We start from the raw sequence: 15137 nt of genomic DNA on the forward strand, positions 1-15137 counted from the left end.
GTTCTATATCTTAACATGTTTGTATACAAAGTAAATCATGGCTATATGTATGTTAACCCCTTAACTGCTAGGTTATTATGCAAGTCCATGCAAAAAGGACGAGCATACTAAATTACAAATTAAAAGAGTTAAAAAATAATCTCTTAACTGTCCCTAAACCCTCCTGTTCTTCTTCTCATTTCCGTTCCTTTGTTCTTCTCACCCATAAACCATGGAACTCTCTTCCTCTCTCACTTTGTTTTGCCACATCTCTTCCTATTTTCCAATCAAACCTAAAGACTCATCTTTTATCTGGTCTCTCCACTTAATGTCGCTTGCCGTTCCCCTCTTCTGTTTTTACCCATGTCTCGATTTTCCTGTGATTGTACTGCTTTTTGATATATTCTGTTCAGCGCCTTTGGCGAAAGGCGCTTTATACATTAAAGAAATGAAATTAATGAATGATTACAGCACTGGTTCCTGATGGAAAGGCTAATTAACTTTACACTGGTCAGTTGAATAAAAAAACACTATAGATTTGTGTAATCAGCACATTATTTTTTTCATTATTTTTAGAGTTTTGGGATGAGACCAACAAATGTAAGCATTTTGTTTTAGGGGAATAAAAAATAGACAAATGCTATTGGAAATCCTGATGACAGAACCCATCTTAATTGTAAGCAGCTTTAACCAAATGTGTTCTTTTGTAAGCACCGGGGAGTGACTGCCAGAACAGGCCTTTAGGGGTACAGTGTTCTTTTCCCTTTCCCCCTTCAGGTGTAATGGGCTCTGACTGCCTGTGTTGTCGGGCTGGCGACATCAACCTACTGAATAGTGAAATCCAACCCAGTTTTCGACATGAAAAAAATATGAACAAAATCTTTGATGCAAGTATTATGTGCAAATTTGCCACGTACATATACTTGTGGTTACCCCGGAAATATGATTTGGATTTCACAATTCGGGGGTTGATGAGCCCAGCCATGTTCTGGTTAGTCGTGGGCTTTTATACCAGGAATCTTTGGGTTCACGGTGGCATATGGCATCTTACAGATCGCTTTGAATAAATAAACAAATAAACAGGCACTGTACTGAATCTTCTGCCGACTAATGAAATCCTCTTCATACGAGGGCTCACAACAACTAATGGTTGTAGATTTTGTGGCCTGACTGGTGTAGTCGAGTCTCTTCGACACCTACTCCTTTCTTGTCCTTGTCCCACAAAAATTAGATCACTCCACCTGAGGCACTTACTTTCAGACTTTGTGCTAGAAGATGAAGATCTTTGTTGGTCAAGATTGATGACGGGAGAAAAAACTGCTTGGACATTGGCAACTTATAACATCCTACGAGATATCACAAAATCCTTCCCGCTACTAACAGACTGAGTGATTGAACATTTGACTCTATTGGCATGTTGACAGCACTTTGTTTAAACTTCATTTTGTTTTGAAATTTCAATCTTTTCTTTTTACGGAACTAAGCGACTTCTTCTGATTGTAAAAATCTTAATGATTAATATACAATTATAATTTAAAAAAACAGGCACTGTTCTGAACAATAATCAGAAATGTCTAAAATGCTAAAATGCCAAACATGTGATTCTGTGTTGCTTGGCTTTGGGTGCAGAGTGCATGAAATCAACACAATCCTATGTGTTTGTCCTTCAGGGAGAAGATATGGCCCAGCAGATGGAGATGCGTGCAATCAAGAAGGAGACCCCGTGCTTCAGCATGGACTTGAAGCAAGACCCTACCTTTCCTCCTTGCTTTCAGACAGCACCGCCTCGGATGAAGTTCAACAGATTGACAGTGTTGAGCGAGCCGTGTGAACCACAGTTTGCCGTCCAATGCCAATACAACCATCCAGTGGAAGATTTTGACAGGTTTCATGGAGCATTTGAAGGTGGATCTCATAGACGAAAGAGCATGGCTACAAAGGCCGCCTACGGCACCCACGCTGAAGATACAAGCTCTCCTTTGACCAGGAACGATGAGAGCAAGAATATAGGGGTGTCAGGCCTTCCACTGCTATTCCAGTCCCACCCGCCACCCATTTACAGGTCAAAGATGATAGATCTGTGCAATATTGGCTTTCAGCTCTACCGGACGCTGGGGCACTTTGGGGCAACCCCAATTAAGCAGGAACCATCAACAACAAGCATGAAATGGGCAGGCCGCCCAACCTTACTTCATCCTATGTATCCATACTGCCATAAAGTCCACCCTGGCATGATCTTTCCAGTCATGATGCCACCGCCCAACCTTCACTATAGCAATCCATTCCAGGGGCAGAGACAAGCAGAGCAGCCCATCCGAAGTCCTGACATTGCGGAAAGTGAGGACATGAGACCAAAGATGGAGAGGGTAGACGTTAACATTAAGATTGACGACAGCTACTATGTGGATGTCGGCGGGGACCAGAAACGGTGGAAATGCACAATGTGTGAAAAATCCTACACGTCCAAGTATAACCTGGTGACACACATCCTAGGACACAGTGGCATAAAACCCCATGCGTGCACTCGGTGCGGTAAGCTCTTCAAGCAGCTCAGCCACCTGCACACTCACATGCTGACACACCAAGGTATGAGGCCCCACAAGTGCCTTGTTTGTCATAAGGCCTTCACCCAAACCAGCCACCTGAAAAGACACATGATGCAGCATAGCGATGTCAAGCCTTACAACTGCAGGGTCTGTGGAAGAGGCTTTGCCTACCCAAGTGAACTGAAATCCCATGAGTCAAAGCACGAGAGCGGCAGAGAAAACATTTGTGTGGAGTGCGGGCTGGACTTCCCAACGCTGGCTCAGCTGAAAAGGCATCTGACAACCCATCGAGGCCCTATCCAATACAACTGCACTGAATGTGACAAAAGCTTCCAGTACCCAAGCCAACTGCAGAATCACATGATGAAGCACAAGGATATCCGCCCCCACATCTGCACAGAGTGTGGCATGGAGTTTGTGCAGCCACACCATCTCAAGCAGCATTCTCTTACACATAAGGTAAGTCATAGTGAAAGGTTTGATTGGCTACTTTATTGGTTCCATGTGTTAGAATTGTGACAAAAATGGCCATTTACACAAAGAATCTTGGCGAAAAGGCAGCGGTTATGCCTACGCAATCCAAGTAATGGATGTGTGGGACACCCCTGCAACTCCCAGACCCATTATACCATTTAAGGGGAACATGGGACACCCCCGCTCCCCTTCAATGTTATAATGGTACACCTTTACCGATTTTCTTTACAGAAGACTTTTTTGCCACAATTTTATAACTGCACACCACTTTATCAATATTACCTGCAGCGTTTTGCGCATCACTTAGGAAAGTTCAGGCAAGTAGTTATAGCCTGAATGCAAACCTCTGTGGCAGCTGAGTCTAAAAAGTAGTGTTTATCAATTCCACGATAATAAGGTAATTTGCTGGACCAGTTTCAATTCAAATTTCTGATATACTACAAATCATGTATTTATGATAAATATTGATATGAACATTCTGAAGTATATTGCATTTAAAATAACAACCTGTCTCACCACATTCACACACTTAAAGTAATATTAATCCGACAATGACAGCAGGGTCATTACAAGTATGCCGGTCCGGTAACAACGGTGCCGGTAAGCTACCGGCACCGTTGCTACCGGATTGGCATACTCCGAGTTCTGCGAGCAGGTGCCTTTCAGCCCGCCAGGTCTGACCTGGAGGGCAGAACGGCACCCGCCTGCAGACCTTGACGGATGCACAGGCACCATTCATGAATGGGGCCTGTGCATCCGTCCTGCCCCTTCCCATTAAGTCCAATGGCACCTGGCAATGGGCAATTACTGGGACCCCGGTAAGTCCCCATTGCCGGGCGGCGGAAAAAAAATGACTCCGGCAGCAGGCATGCCATTTTTACCAGCACGGCTAGTGCCGGACTCATAATGAGGCTCAGTGTAAAATGGTGTCAAATATACAGATTGATGTAATTGCGATTGGTTATGTTATGTGAACTTGGTAAAGCGCACGTACACCCAGAGGCATCTTGGCGCTAGCTTCTGAAGAGGAATCAAAGAACAGAGCGGTGACAACACCAAAGGAGAGAAACGGCCTAAAATAGAGTAGTTTTCAGCAGCCGGCGAAAAGTGAGGTGGTCTTCAGTTGCATGGAGGGCAATAGGCAGCTCATTTCAGGCTCTAGCAGCCGCCACCGAAAAGGCACGGCCTCCCATACGAGACAGACGATAACGGGGGGCAATGAGAAGACACGCAGATTGGGAGCGCAGCAAACGAGCAGGAGTGTAATGAGTAAACTTTGCTTTGAGAAACTCAGCACCCAAGCCATAAAAGGCGTGATGCACCAGACACAATGATTTAAACAGGATCCGGCTGGCCACAGGAAGCCAGTGTAATTTCTTGAGCAGCGGAGAGATGTGGGAACCAAAGGGGGGCAGAGTACGAAGCGGACGATAGCATTTTGCAGCAATTGAAGCCTTTGGATCAGATAACGAGGCTGGGCCAAATAAAGAGAATTGCAATAATCAAGAGTGCTGAGAACCAAGGCTGCCACTACCGGAGTCTGGCATTCAGCAGGAATAAAGGGCAAGACTTTCCGCAGAATGCTGAGTTTAAAGTGACCAGCACTACGTATACTAGCAACCTGGTTTTCAAGAGACAGGGAGGCAGAGATTTTAACACCGAGATTACGGACCGATTGAACCGTGAGAGGGAGAGGGCCAAGGCTCGATTGCCAGAATTGTGAGGTCCACAAGAGAAGGGGGGATGAGGTACCCACCACCAGGACCTCGGTCTTACTGCCATTAAATTTTAGCCAATTAGTCATCATCCAGTGCCCCAGATCCTCCAAACAGTTCCTGAGTCGTACGGCGGTCTCAGCTTGAGTAATGATCAAGGCGGACGAGGATCTGTGTGTCGTCCGCGTAAGAGTAATAGCAGAAACCATGTGAGTGAATAAGAAGCAGAAGAGATCTAATATAGATGTTGAAAAGAATAGGAGAAAGTGCAGAGCCCCGAGGGACACCACAGACAAGTGTAGCCAATTTAGATCGAAAAGGGGGAAGAGAAATAGACTGAGGGCAATCAGACAGAAACGATGTGAACCAATCAAGGACCTGGCCAGAAAGACCGGCGTTGGAAAGACGAGAAAGCAAGATGGAATGATGGGTGTTGAAAGCAGCCGAGAAATCCAAAGGTAGGACTGCTCCGACACCACCCTTGTCCACCAAACATACCAGGTCATTGAGTACCGAGTTCAAGACAGATTGGTTGCTCAAATATGCCCTTTGCTTTTTGTCCTTTGAACTGCAACAGGATAACGGGGGATGCTCTTGACTTTGTAGTCCTTGGAAACTGTAATCTAGCTACGGTGCTATAACCACACGCCCTGCCCATCGCAGCAGCAGGGCTCTCCAGCAGAACACATCGCCTGCACAACTGGTAACAAACTCGCTCTAGGCGTGGAAAAGACAGACATATTCTTATCCGCAAACCTTTACAAGGAGAAGGCAGGGCAACATGGAGGGGGTGTGGACCCCGATGCCCGAGGTCTCCAAGATCCCTGGGGAGGCTTGACTTAAGCTTCAACCACAAAAACAACAACCTGAGGTCCTCCACTCCCATCATTTGAAAACGTGGAGCTCCAATAAGACAAAAACCAAGGACACAGTTCCCATACCAATTTACGTTTAATTCATTAACGTGTGACTAAACAGTTCATTTAAATTTACATAACACAGACTGAAACAATTATTAATTTATATTCACAATGTTAAGCAGGATGTAACTTCCAGAACAATTTCCAATTTCAAATAACATTTATACAATACACCAATTTGGCATCCATTATACATTCATCTCAGTCGCAACACTAACATTTTCAAACATACTCTCAATCATGCATAAAACCTAACAAGTTCACCACATACATAATAAATATCACAATAGAAAATGTGCAAAAAAGTGACAAGCGATGTAAACATATGACCGTGTGCACTCCAGTCTGACAACATCAATAAGTGCAGTGTGCCCACAAACTCTTTCTGCCGGTGTCGCAGACACAAGCTGCGCAGCTATGAACACATTGGGGCTCATTACAAGTATGGCGGTAAGGCAACAACGGCGCTGGTATCGCTACTGGCACCGTTGCTACCGTACCGCCATACTAGGAGTTCTGCTCACGGGTGCCCTTGTAGCCACCAGGTGAGACCTAGTGACCGTACTGGCACCCGCGAGCAGTACATGATGGTAGCACCGGTACCGTTATTAACGGTACCGGTGCTACCACCCTCCCCATTCCCATTGAGCCCTATGGAGCTCAAATGGGAATTGGGATGAACTGGGCCTGGCATCCGCGAAAGGGCAATTACCGCTCAGGCTGGGCTGAATAGCCCGGTAATTGCCCATTCGCGGGTGCCGGACCCAGATGCGAGTTTGGAGATAGCCTTGCCGGTTTACCGGCAAGGCTACCTCCAACTTCATAATGAGACCCATTCACTATATGAAATCTTCTTCAGTAGAACTCAGTCTGTTGTTGGCTTCCATCACAGCATTTCCGAGAGGTCCCAGGTCACCCACTGGGCGTGCGGAGGGCATGAGACCTTTACTCTGGTCAGACATCTGCTGTTCAGGTGTTGGTACCAGCTCATGGTGTTCCAATCCTTTAGCGCATCTACAGTTCCCAAAACGTTGCCTGCAAGGACCACCTGGGACAGGGCTGTTGGGGAACATAACCCCCACCAATTCCCTCCCCCATTTAGGATGCATACATATATTCTAAAGGCAGTGAAGTGGGATATGAGTGGCACCCTAGCTCTGCCCCACATCACTTACATTCTCATCTCGTCCCTGTGCCTGGAAACGTTTTTTCCGAGTGTTATCTGGCATTGTCCCAAGTAGATTTTCATAGATGTCTTCCTCTCGGGTGGCTCCCTCCTTTGGAACAGCCTTCCTTTCTCTCTCTCTGTCTTGAGCCGGATCTCTGCAAATTCCGCAAGCATTTGAAGACTTTCCTCTTCTTCTCTTCATTCGCTCTCTCCTTCCTGTGTTAATCCCACTCAGTCGCTGAGATTGGCAGCCTGGGACCTTAAGAGTCGAATGGGGTCCGCCTCCCACCCAATCGCGTACAGCATCCGCCCCCCTGGCACTTGCCTTTGGGCCCTGGCCTGTGGTGTTCCTCAGGTGTGCACTTTTTTAGTGGCGGCTGACCGCCCCCTACCAGGTGGTCACTGCCTCGCACTTATCTGTTGCACTGCAAAGGGCACTCTGGAACTTCGCCCCCTGGAGGGCCCCTCCTGCACTTACCCCCAACCTCCTTTCCCCTTTCTCTCTCTGCACTTGCACGCTCCGAATGTCACAAGGCCTAGTAAGACCGCTGTCGTCATTTGTTTTTCATTGCCATTTTCTTCCATTGTCACGTTTTGTTCCCTTGTTCCCTTCCCTTTTGCCTTGTGGCCTTTGAAACACTATTCTAGCCATACAAGCGCCTTATAAATGCCCAATAAAATAAATAAATTCCCTATCACATTGTGACAAATCATACACACAGACACACACACAAACACATACTGTTGTATGCACAACACCTCATGTCCCTTGGTGTGGAGTAAACAATTTATCAAATGCCTAAAAAAGTGCAGCCACCAGGGTTGGAAAAATGTAATCATGTACCCCTAAAAAAGGCACCACCTTGTCACTGTGAACCAAGCTAAGGATTCGCATGAAATGGCATGGTACACACCCTTAATAAGAATCGACGTCAAGATGACAGGCTTTTTCAATTTTACTCTACTTGCTGGACCACTCCATCCCCTTACCTTCTGTTGACAACAACATTCAGGGTTATACACAGCCTTGCCTTCATTAAGCATGAGACTGAGCTACAATCTCTTTATGCTAAAACAAAGGAGGAAGGTTTGGACACGTCCCCCCTAGAAAGTGTAATAAATAATGTGTTGAATTGAATTGATTTTTTATTTATATCACGCTCATATACAAGTGTTTCAGAGCGCGACAAGGGAGGGGGGGGAAAAGGGGAGAACAACAAAAACAACGATCTTACTAGGCCCAGTGACATTGAGAACACGCAAGTGCATGGGAGAGGGGGAGGTGAAAAGTGCAAGGAAGGGGGAGAAGTGGAAAGTGCGGAGCAAAAGGAGAACAGAATAAATAATAATAAATAAATAGATAATAAAAGCAACAAAAGGTGGTAGTGCAGCCAGAAAATGGCAGCTGCTGAGTTTAAGGCAGACAAACTGGGTAAGTCAGATAAGTGCAGGAAGAGAAAAATAAGGGGGTGGGGGCTGTATAGGTATAGATACAGACTCAAGTGCAAGGGGTGGCCTGGAGGCGGTGCACAAGGGTGGCATGGTGAGCAGGAACCTGGGCCCAGAGGACAGAGGGTGGCCAGGTGCACAGTGCCGAGAGAGAAGCAGATCAGCAGGGGAGAAGGGGGGCAAAGGCAGAGGCAAAGAGGAAGGTTTTGAGGTGCTTCCGGAACCGGAAATGGTTCTCCTCAAGTTTAAGAGTGATAGGGAGGCTGTTCCAGATGGAGGACCCAGCCGAAGACAGAGATTGAAATTGAATATTTTATTTTGAAGAAAATGGGGTAAAAGGCCATACTCCATACTATGTGCATTTGGTTCTCTAGGGTAACACATGAAATAGTCCAATAAATGCCATGTCGCTTACAGCACACAGGTATATTTCACTACCTTTACATTAAGCTACGGCCACAATCTAACTATGCTGTTAATGATAGTGATTTACAGTGGCCATTACTTACATAGACTGTGGACACAAACATATCTATGTCCGTTGTGGCACTGTAAATCACTTATATGAAGCTGCAGGCACAATCACTCTACTGCAGTAATGGTGGTCATTGTAAATCATTTGAATGAGGCTTCAACCAATATAGGCTATTAATGTTCTCTGTAAATCACTTACATGAACCTGAATCCACACATAATATGTGCATTGCCAAGGATAACCCTACTTTTTTGACATAACATGTTTATGCCTTCCATCCACTCCCACACAAATAACCAGGCACTCAGACGCACATGTGCATGTGCGCAAGCACACACACACACACAACCACACTCACTCTTGTGCTAACCTACACCCACACACATACAAGCATTCGCACTGGCACACACACACCACAGATTCACTCAAATCTCTTGTGTGCTCCCACACAGACACTCAAAGCATTGCATTCAAACATGCTTGCATGCATATAGTATAACACCACAAATACTTTTCTTTTTTTAAAAGAAATCGTACCTTCAACCTGTCTATAGCCCTCACGGACCGGGTGCTAGGGGCAGGGGTGCAATTTTGGCTGTCACGATACCTAAACCCAGAACACATAGGGCGTGGCAGGCTGTGGTTGCTCAGATCTATGTGATTACTGCACGGTTTTTACGGCGCCCTCTACAAATGTCGACTTTTTTATGTCGACATCCCTCTCACCCCTTATTTATGCGTGGGGAGTCCCGTGCATATCCTTTAAAGCATTATATACTATACCCATCAGCCCACATATATATATATGGGTATAAAGGAGGTCAACATTTCCAGAGGTCGCAGTAAAAACGGCAGATTAATTGTATAATACTGGCTGCTCAGTAACCGGTGAAACACAGTGCACAGGCCTTGCCGCATGAGGCAAACTTCATTTTTAAAAATAAAGATTTTCCATGCAGCATCACGTGCCTTACGGGAGCCAAGATGGGCATACCAGGCACCGAGGAGGTGCCCTGGGGAGATTCCGGGGGCGGGGGTGTGGCAGAGGTACTTAACAGCTTTCATGCAGACGGGGATATGTATTTTCAGGCAGATTAATGTATTTGTATTCACACCCATGCTAATGTATCTAAAATGAGGTTTTCTCATGAGACTTGACAAGACAAATGTGTAATTGTATTTGTTTATTTATAACGCGCATAATACCCAGAGGTTTCTAAGCGCGGACCGAACCTGTGTTGCTCTACATCGTCTGGCTTTCAAGGCGAGCGCATTGCCCCGGAGCTATCCTCCCGGCCCCAAATACAGTTGTACTGATTCCAATGCTGTAAGTTTCATTTTTCTTATATGAATACATGTATATTTCCAAATGTTGCAAGCCTTGAATTGAGATCATGCATTATATTAATGATGTCTTTGCTGCATTAGAGAATGCAAAGTAGGGTCTATTCCCCACTCACTTCTCATTTGGCTTTCTAATCAGTCCATGCTTCTTGCAGGGCGTGAAGGAGCACAAATGTGGCATCTGCGGCCGGGAGTTCACCCTGCTGGCCAACATGAAGAGACACGTCCTGATCCACACCAACATCAGAGCTTACCAGTGCCACCTCTGCTTCAAGAGCTTCGTGCAGAAGCAGACTCTCAAAGCGCACATGATAGTTCACTCGGACGTCAAGCCCTTCAAATGCAAGGTGCGTACACGCGTGGGGCACGCAGAGCGTGGTAAACGCCACCCTAATGTGAAGGCCTTTTACATGTGAGCTGCGTATAGTGGGGGATATGCCAGAAGTGGTTAACAACTCTCCAATGTGAGTGCCGTTTAAATGCAAGGTGGATACAGTGGTGGGGTATACATAGAGTGGTAAACACCAATCTGATGTGAAAGACCTTAAAGCCAGGTTTGCACATTGATGTGATGTGGAGTGATTCACTCTACTCTGCCGTGGAAGTCCTACAACGTAAAGATGTGTACATTGTTGGGATATACCAGAAATAGTTTATGACACTCTAATCTCAGACCCTTTAAATGGAAGGTCAGTACAATAGTGGCATATACCAATAGTGGCATATACCAATAGTGGCATATACCAATAGTGGCATATACCAATAGTGGTTGACCCCAATCCAGTGTGAAAGTCCATCAAATGCAAGGTAGATCCAGTGGTTGGTACCTCTCTGATGTCAAAGTCGTCAAGATGATAACAGTACATACATATTCCGGGAGTGGGTAACACCACTCTGATGGCAAGTCCTTCAAAGACAAGGAGAGCACAGTGGTTGGATATACCGTGAGTGTCTTACCTCACTCTGATGTCAAGCTCTTCAAATGCAAGATGGCTACAGTGGTGGGATATCGGGCAGTAGTTAATGCAACTCTGATGTGAATGTTACACACAAGGTGGGTGCAGTGGTGGAATATTCCAGAATTGATTAAAGGCCTGGAGGACAGCTAAGGGGTAACACGCTTGTCTTGGAAGCAAGACAACACTGAGCGGATAGAGTTGGACTCCAGCATGACTCCTGCATGAAGCGCAATATAAGAGCCCAAGTATTTTCACTGCCCCTCTGATATCACTTCCTGCTCTTCTTCCCTTCCCCCCTCTCCCACTTCTCTTCTCTCTCAGCCACTGAAGCCTCCTCCACCCTAACTCCCTCTCCTCTCCTCTGTATCTTCTTTACCCTCTCCCCTGGTTCCGCCCTTCTCACCGACCTGCTCAACCCTGGCTCTCAGCTCATCTTTCCTCTATGCGCCAACTTCTTAGGCGCCTTGAACGATCCTGGATCAAACACCCCACCCCATCCAACCAAGCTGCATACTTCAACCACCACACCCTCTATGACTCTTGTCTCAACTCTGATAAGCGCACTTACTTCTCCGACCTTCTCCACTCTCAGTCCTCCCATCCTCGCTGTATCTTTCAAACCTTAACTCAACTTCTCACCCCACCTACCCCGATCATTCCATCACCTCTCTTCTCTCTGCATCTGATCTTGCCACCTTCTTTTCTAACAAAGTCTCCAATCTCTGCCAAACTATCCTCTCCTCCCCTTCTTATTCTCCTCCTCCTCCTCCCCCTCTCCCCCTTTTCCATGGGTTTAGATTCAATTGTCATGTATTGCTTGTTGTATTTTCTTGTTCCTCTTGTAAAGCGCTTTGGATTAAAGCGCTTTATAAATTAAAATAAATACACATACAAATATCAAAGCCCTTCAAATATAAAGTGGGTACAGTGGTTAGATATATTGTGGGGGCAGTTCATAGCACTCTGATGACAAACCCTCATCATACAAGGTAGGCTCACTGGTTGGATATGCAAGGTTGTCCACCACACTCTGAAGTAATGGCTTCCACTTGAAGGTAGTTACGTTGATGCTGATTATTTTGTTGAAAAGTGGCCTGGCGATTCAGAAGTGATTTGTGTTTTGTAGCTCTAGACACCAGAGCCTCAGCACAGCTTTTACTCTTCACTTGTTGGGATACGATATGGGTAACCCTTTCATCTGGCTGGCAGGTAATTATGTATGTCTGTATGTAGGATATGTAAAGTGCAACCCTGGCTGGGAAACAATTTAACAATGTAGATAGGGGATACATCTAGGGTGTTAAAAGTAAGGTTGTGGTCATAGTACAGAAGCTGACATGGATAGAGGAGGCAGAGGAGGGAAATAGCTATAAATGGGAGAATTAGGGTTTCTTTGAGCGAGCAATGATTGGCGAGTGTAGGGTCTTCAGATACTTATAGAAGTGTAGGGTGCAGGGAGTTACTCTTGTCTACATTGGTAACTTGTTCCAGAGACAGGGGCACAGTAGGAAAAGCTTACTTTTATTTTCATTTTCTGGTCTTTGTTTTAAGCCTGGTAAAAATGTTGCCTCTGGTGGTGCGCTGACCTCTGGACAGTTTCACAGTCAAGCGGAGTGGTGTTTTGGTTGTGACTGCTTTGTAGGTGATGCAGGTTGTCTTGCACATAATGTGTGCTTGAAGGGATAGCTAGTGCAGCTCCTTCAGCGTGGTTGTATGCAGTTTCTACTCTCCCAGCAATCTCACACAGAGGGAACTAGCTGTACCACCCAGAATTGCCCGGGTCTGTTGCTGACATGCACGCGTTGGTCTGCTATAGCCTTGTGTATCTTTCATTGTGTCAAAATTTCCTATTATGGAAAAATCGCAAAATCATCAATCTCCCAAAATCGCTTATACTGATAGCTCAGGGTCAGACTCTGCTCCACCCCTGTGCAGGGCCAATAGGTGGGGTTGGTCAAATTTCAAATTTCACCATTGCCAGTACACCCCAGACTAGTATGCCGACCTTGTGTCCTAACACAGGTGTAGACAGGGTAGGGCCTGAGCGGGCAAGGCCCACCCAAAATCTGTAAATGCCCACTCAGCAGCGCTGTGTGGGCATTTTCATATGTTAAGGTCACTGTGGTGGGTCCAAGTACATTAGCTTCAGGCCCCTCTTGTTAGATAATCCAGCTTCCTATTTTTGGAAAAGTCGCAAAATCTCCTGAAATCACCTATACTGATAGCAGAGGGCCGGAGCCCACCCTGTGCAGGGCGAATAGTGGGGTTGGTCAGATTTCTCTATCACCAGTACACCCCAGACTGGTATGCCGTCCCCAGGGCAAAATTCCAGCCCACCAACTGTTGTTGGGCTGGAGCCAACACTCCCAAAATCAGCAATCTCCCGAAATCGCCTATACTGATAGCACAGGGACCGGACCCCGCCCTGTGCAGGGCGAATTGGTGGGGTTGATGAAATTTCACTATCGCCAGTACACCCCAGACTGATATGCCGACCTTGGGCCAAAATGTCAGCCCATCAACTGTTAGGGGGCCGGAGCCAACCCCAAACATACAAACTCACTTTTACAAGTAATTATATAAGATAGTTTTACAAAGGTAGCGGGCGCCCCTCTCTCGCAAGAACAGACATGATAACCTGTTCAGTGGTGATTAACCACTTGAGAGTTCGCAGCCACTGCTTTTACTCACTGTGTCTTTCACAGATGGGAAATATCCATTTGCATATCAGTCTTTGTCCTGCCCAGGGGCAGTCCAGCACCGAAATACAATGGCAATTCCAATCTGAACGAGAGTACCACCAGCAACCCCATACACGTGTTTCACCCTTGTTGGGGATCATCAGTGAGGTGAAGCTGATGCCTCTCTAAGCACAGTGAGAGGGAGACCACGTCTGGTTGCCCCCAGGAGACCTAGGGTTACCAATCCCAGGTTCCTTAAATAATAGTTTTACAAAGGTAGCGGGCGCCCCTCTCTCGCAAGAACAGACATGATAACCTGTTCAGTGGTTATTAACCACTTGAGAGTTCGCAGCCACTGCTTTTACTCACTGTGCCTTTCACAGATGGGAAATATCCATTTGCATATCAGTCTTTGTCCTGCCCAGGGGCAGTCCAGCACCGAAATACAATGGCAATTCCAATCTGAACGAGAGTACCACCAGCAACCCCATACACGTGTTTCACCCTTGTTGGGGATCATCAGTGAGGTGAAGCTGATGCCTCTCTAAGCACAGTGAGAGGGAGACCACGTCTGGTTGCCCCCAGGAGACCTAGGGTTACCAATCCCAGGTTCCTTAAATGCTCAAGTGGTTAATAACCACTGAACAGGTTATCATGTCTGTTCTTGCGAGAGAGGGGCGCCCGCTACCTTTGTAAAACTATTTTTTAAGGAGCCTGGGATTGGTAACCCTAGGTCTCCTGGGGGCAACCAGACGTGGTCTCCCTCTCACTGTGCTTAGAGAGGCATCAGCTTCACCTCACTGATGATCCCCAACAAGGGTGAAACACGTGTATGGGGTTGCTGGTGGTACTCTTGTTCAGATTGGAGTTGCCATTGTATTTCGGTGCTGGACTGCCCCTGGGCAGGACAAAGACTGATATGCAAATGGATATTTCCCATCTGTGAAAGGCACAGTGAGTAAAAGCAGTGGCTGCGAACTCTCAAGTGGTTAATAACCACTGAACAGGTTATCATGTCTGTTCTTGCGAGAGAGGGGCGCCCGCTACTTTTGTAAAACTATTTTTTAAGGAGCCTGGGATTGGTAACCCTAGGTCTCCTGTGGGCAACCAGACGTGGTCTCCCTCTCACTGTGCTTAGAGAGGCATCAGCTTCACCTCACTGATGATCCCCAACAAGGGTGAAACACGTGTATGGGGTTGCTGGTGGTACTCTTGTTCAGATTGGAGTTGCCATTGTATTTCGGTGCTGGACTGCCCCTGGGCAGGACAAAGACTGATATGCAAATGGATATTTCCCATCTGTGAAAGGCACAGTGAGTAAAAGCAGTGGCTGCGAACTCTCAAGTGGTTAATAACCACTGAACAGGTTATCATGTCTGTTCTTGCGAGAGAGGGGCGCCCGCTACCTTTGTAAAACTATTTTTTAA

At 46.4% G+C, this 15137-nt stretch overlaps 1 protein-coding gene across 2 annotated transcripts in view; it reads left to right on the forward strand.

Annotated features, from left to right (window-relative positions):
- The window catches only part of ZNF366 (zinc finger protein 366), a 228735-nt gene that overhangs the window by 103399 nt on the left and 110199 nt on the right, over positions 1-15137 (forward strand). For both annotated transcript variants that reach the window (XM_069627510.1, XM_069627509.1), the window contains 2 exons: positions 1650-2984; positions 10226-10417. In XM_069627510.1, the coding sequence (XP_069483611.1) occupies positions 1659-2984; positions 10226-10417 (1518 nt within the window). In that variant the 5' untranslated portion in view covers positions 1650-1658. The remainder of the gene's footprint in view (positions 1-1649; positions 2985-10225; positions 10418-15137) is intronic.

Source organism: Ambystoma mexicanum, chromosome 6p (genome assembly GCF_040938575.1).
Source record: "Ambystoma mexicanum isolate Mex_15411 chromosome 6p, UKY_AmexF1_1, whole genome shotgun sequence".
Classification (NCBI taxonomy): Eukaryota; Metazoa; Chordata; class Amphibia; order Caudata; family Ambystomatidae; genus Ambystoma; species Ambystoma mexicanum.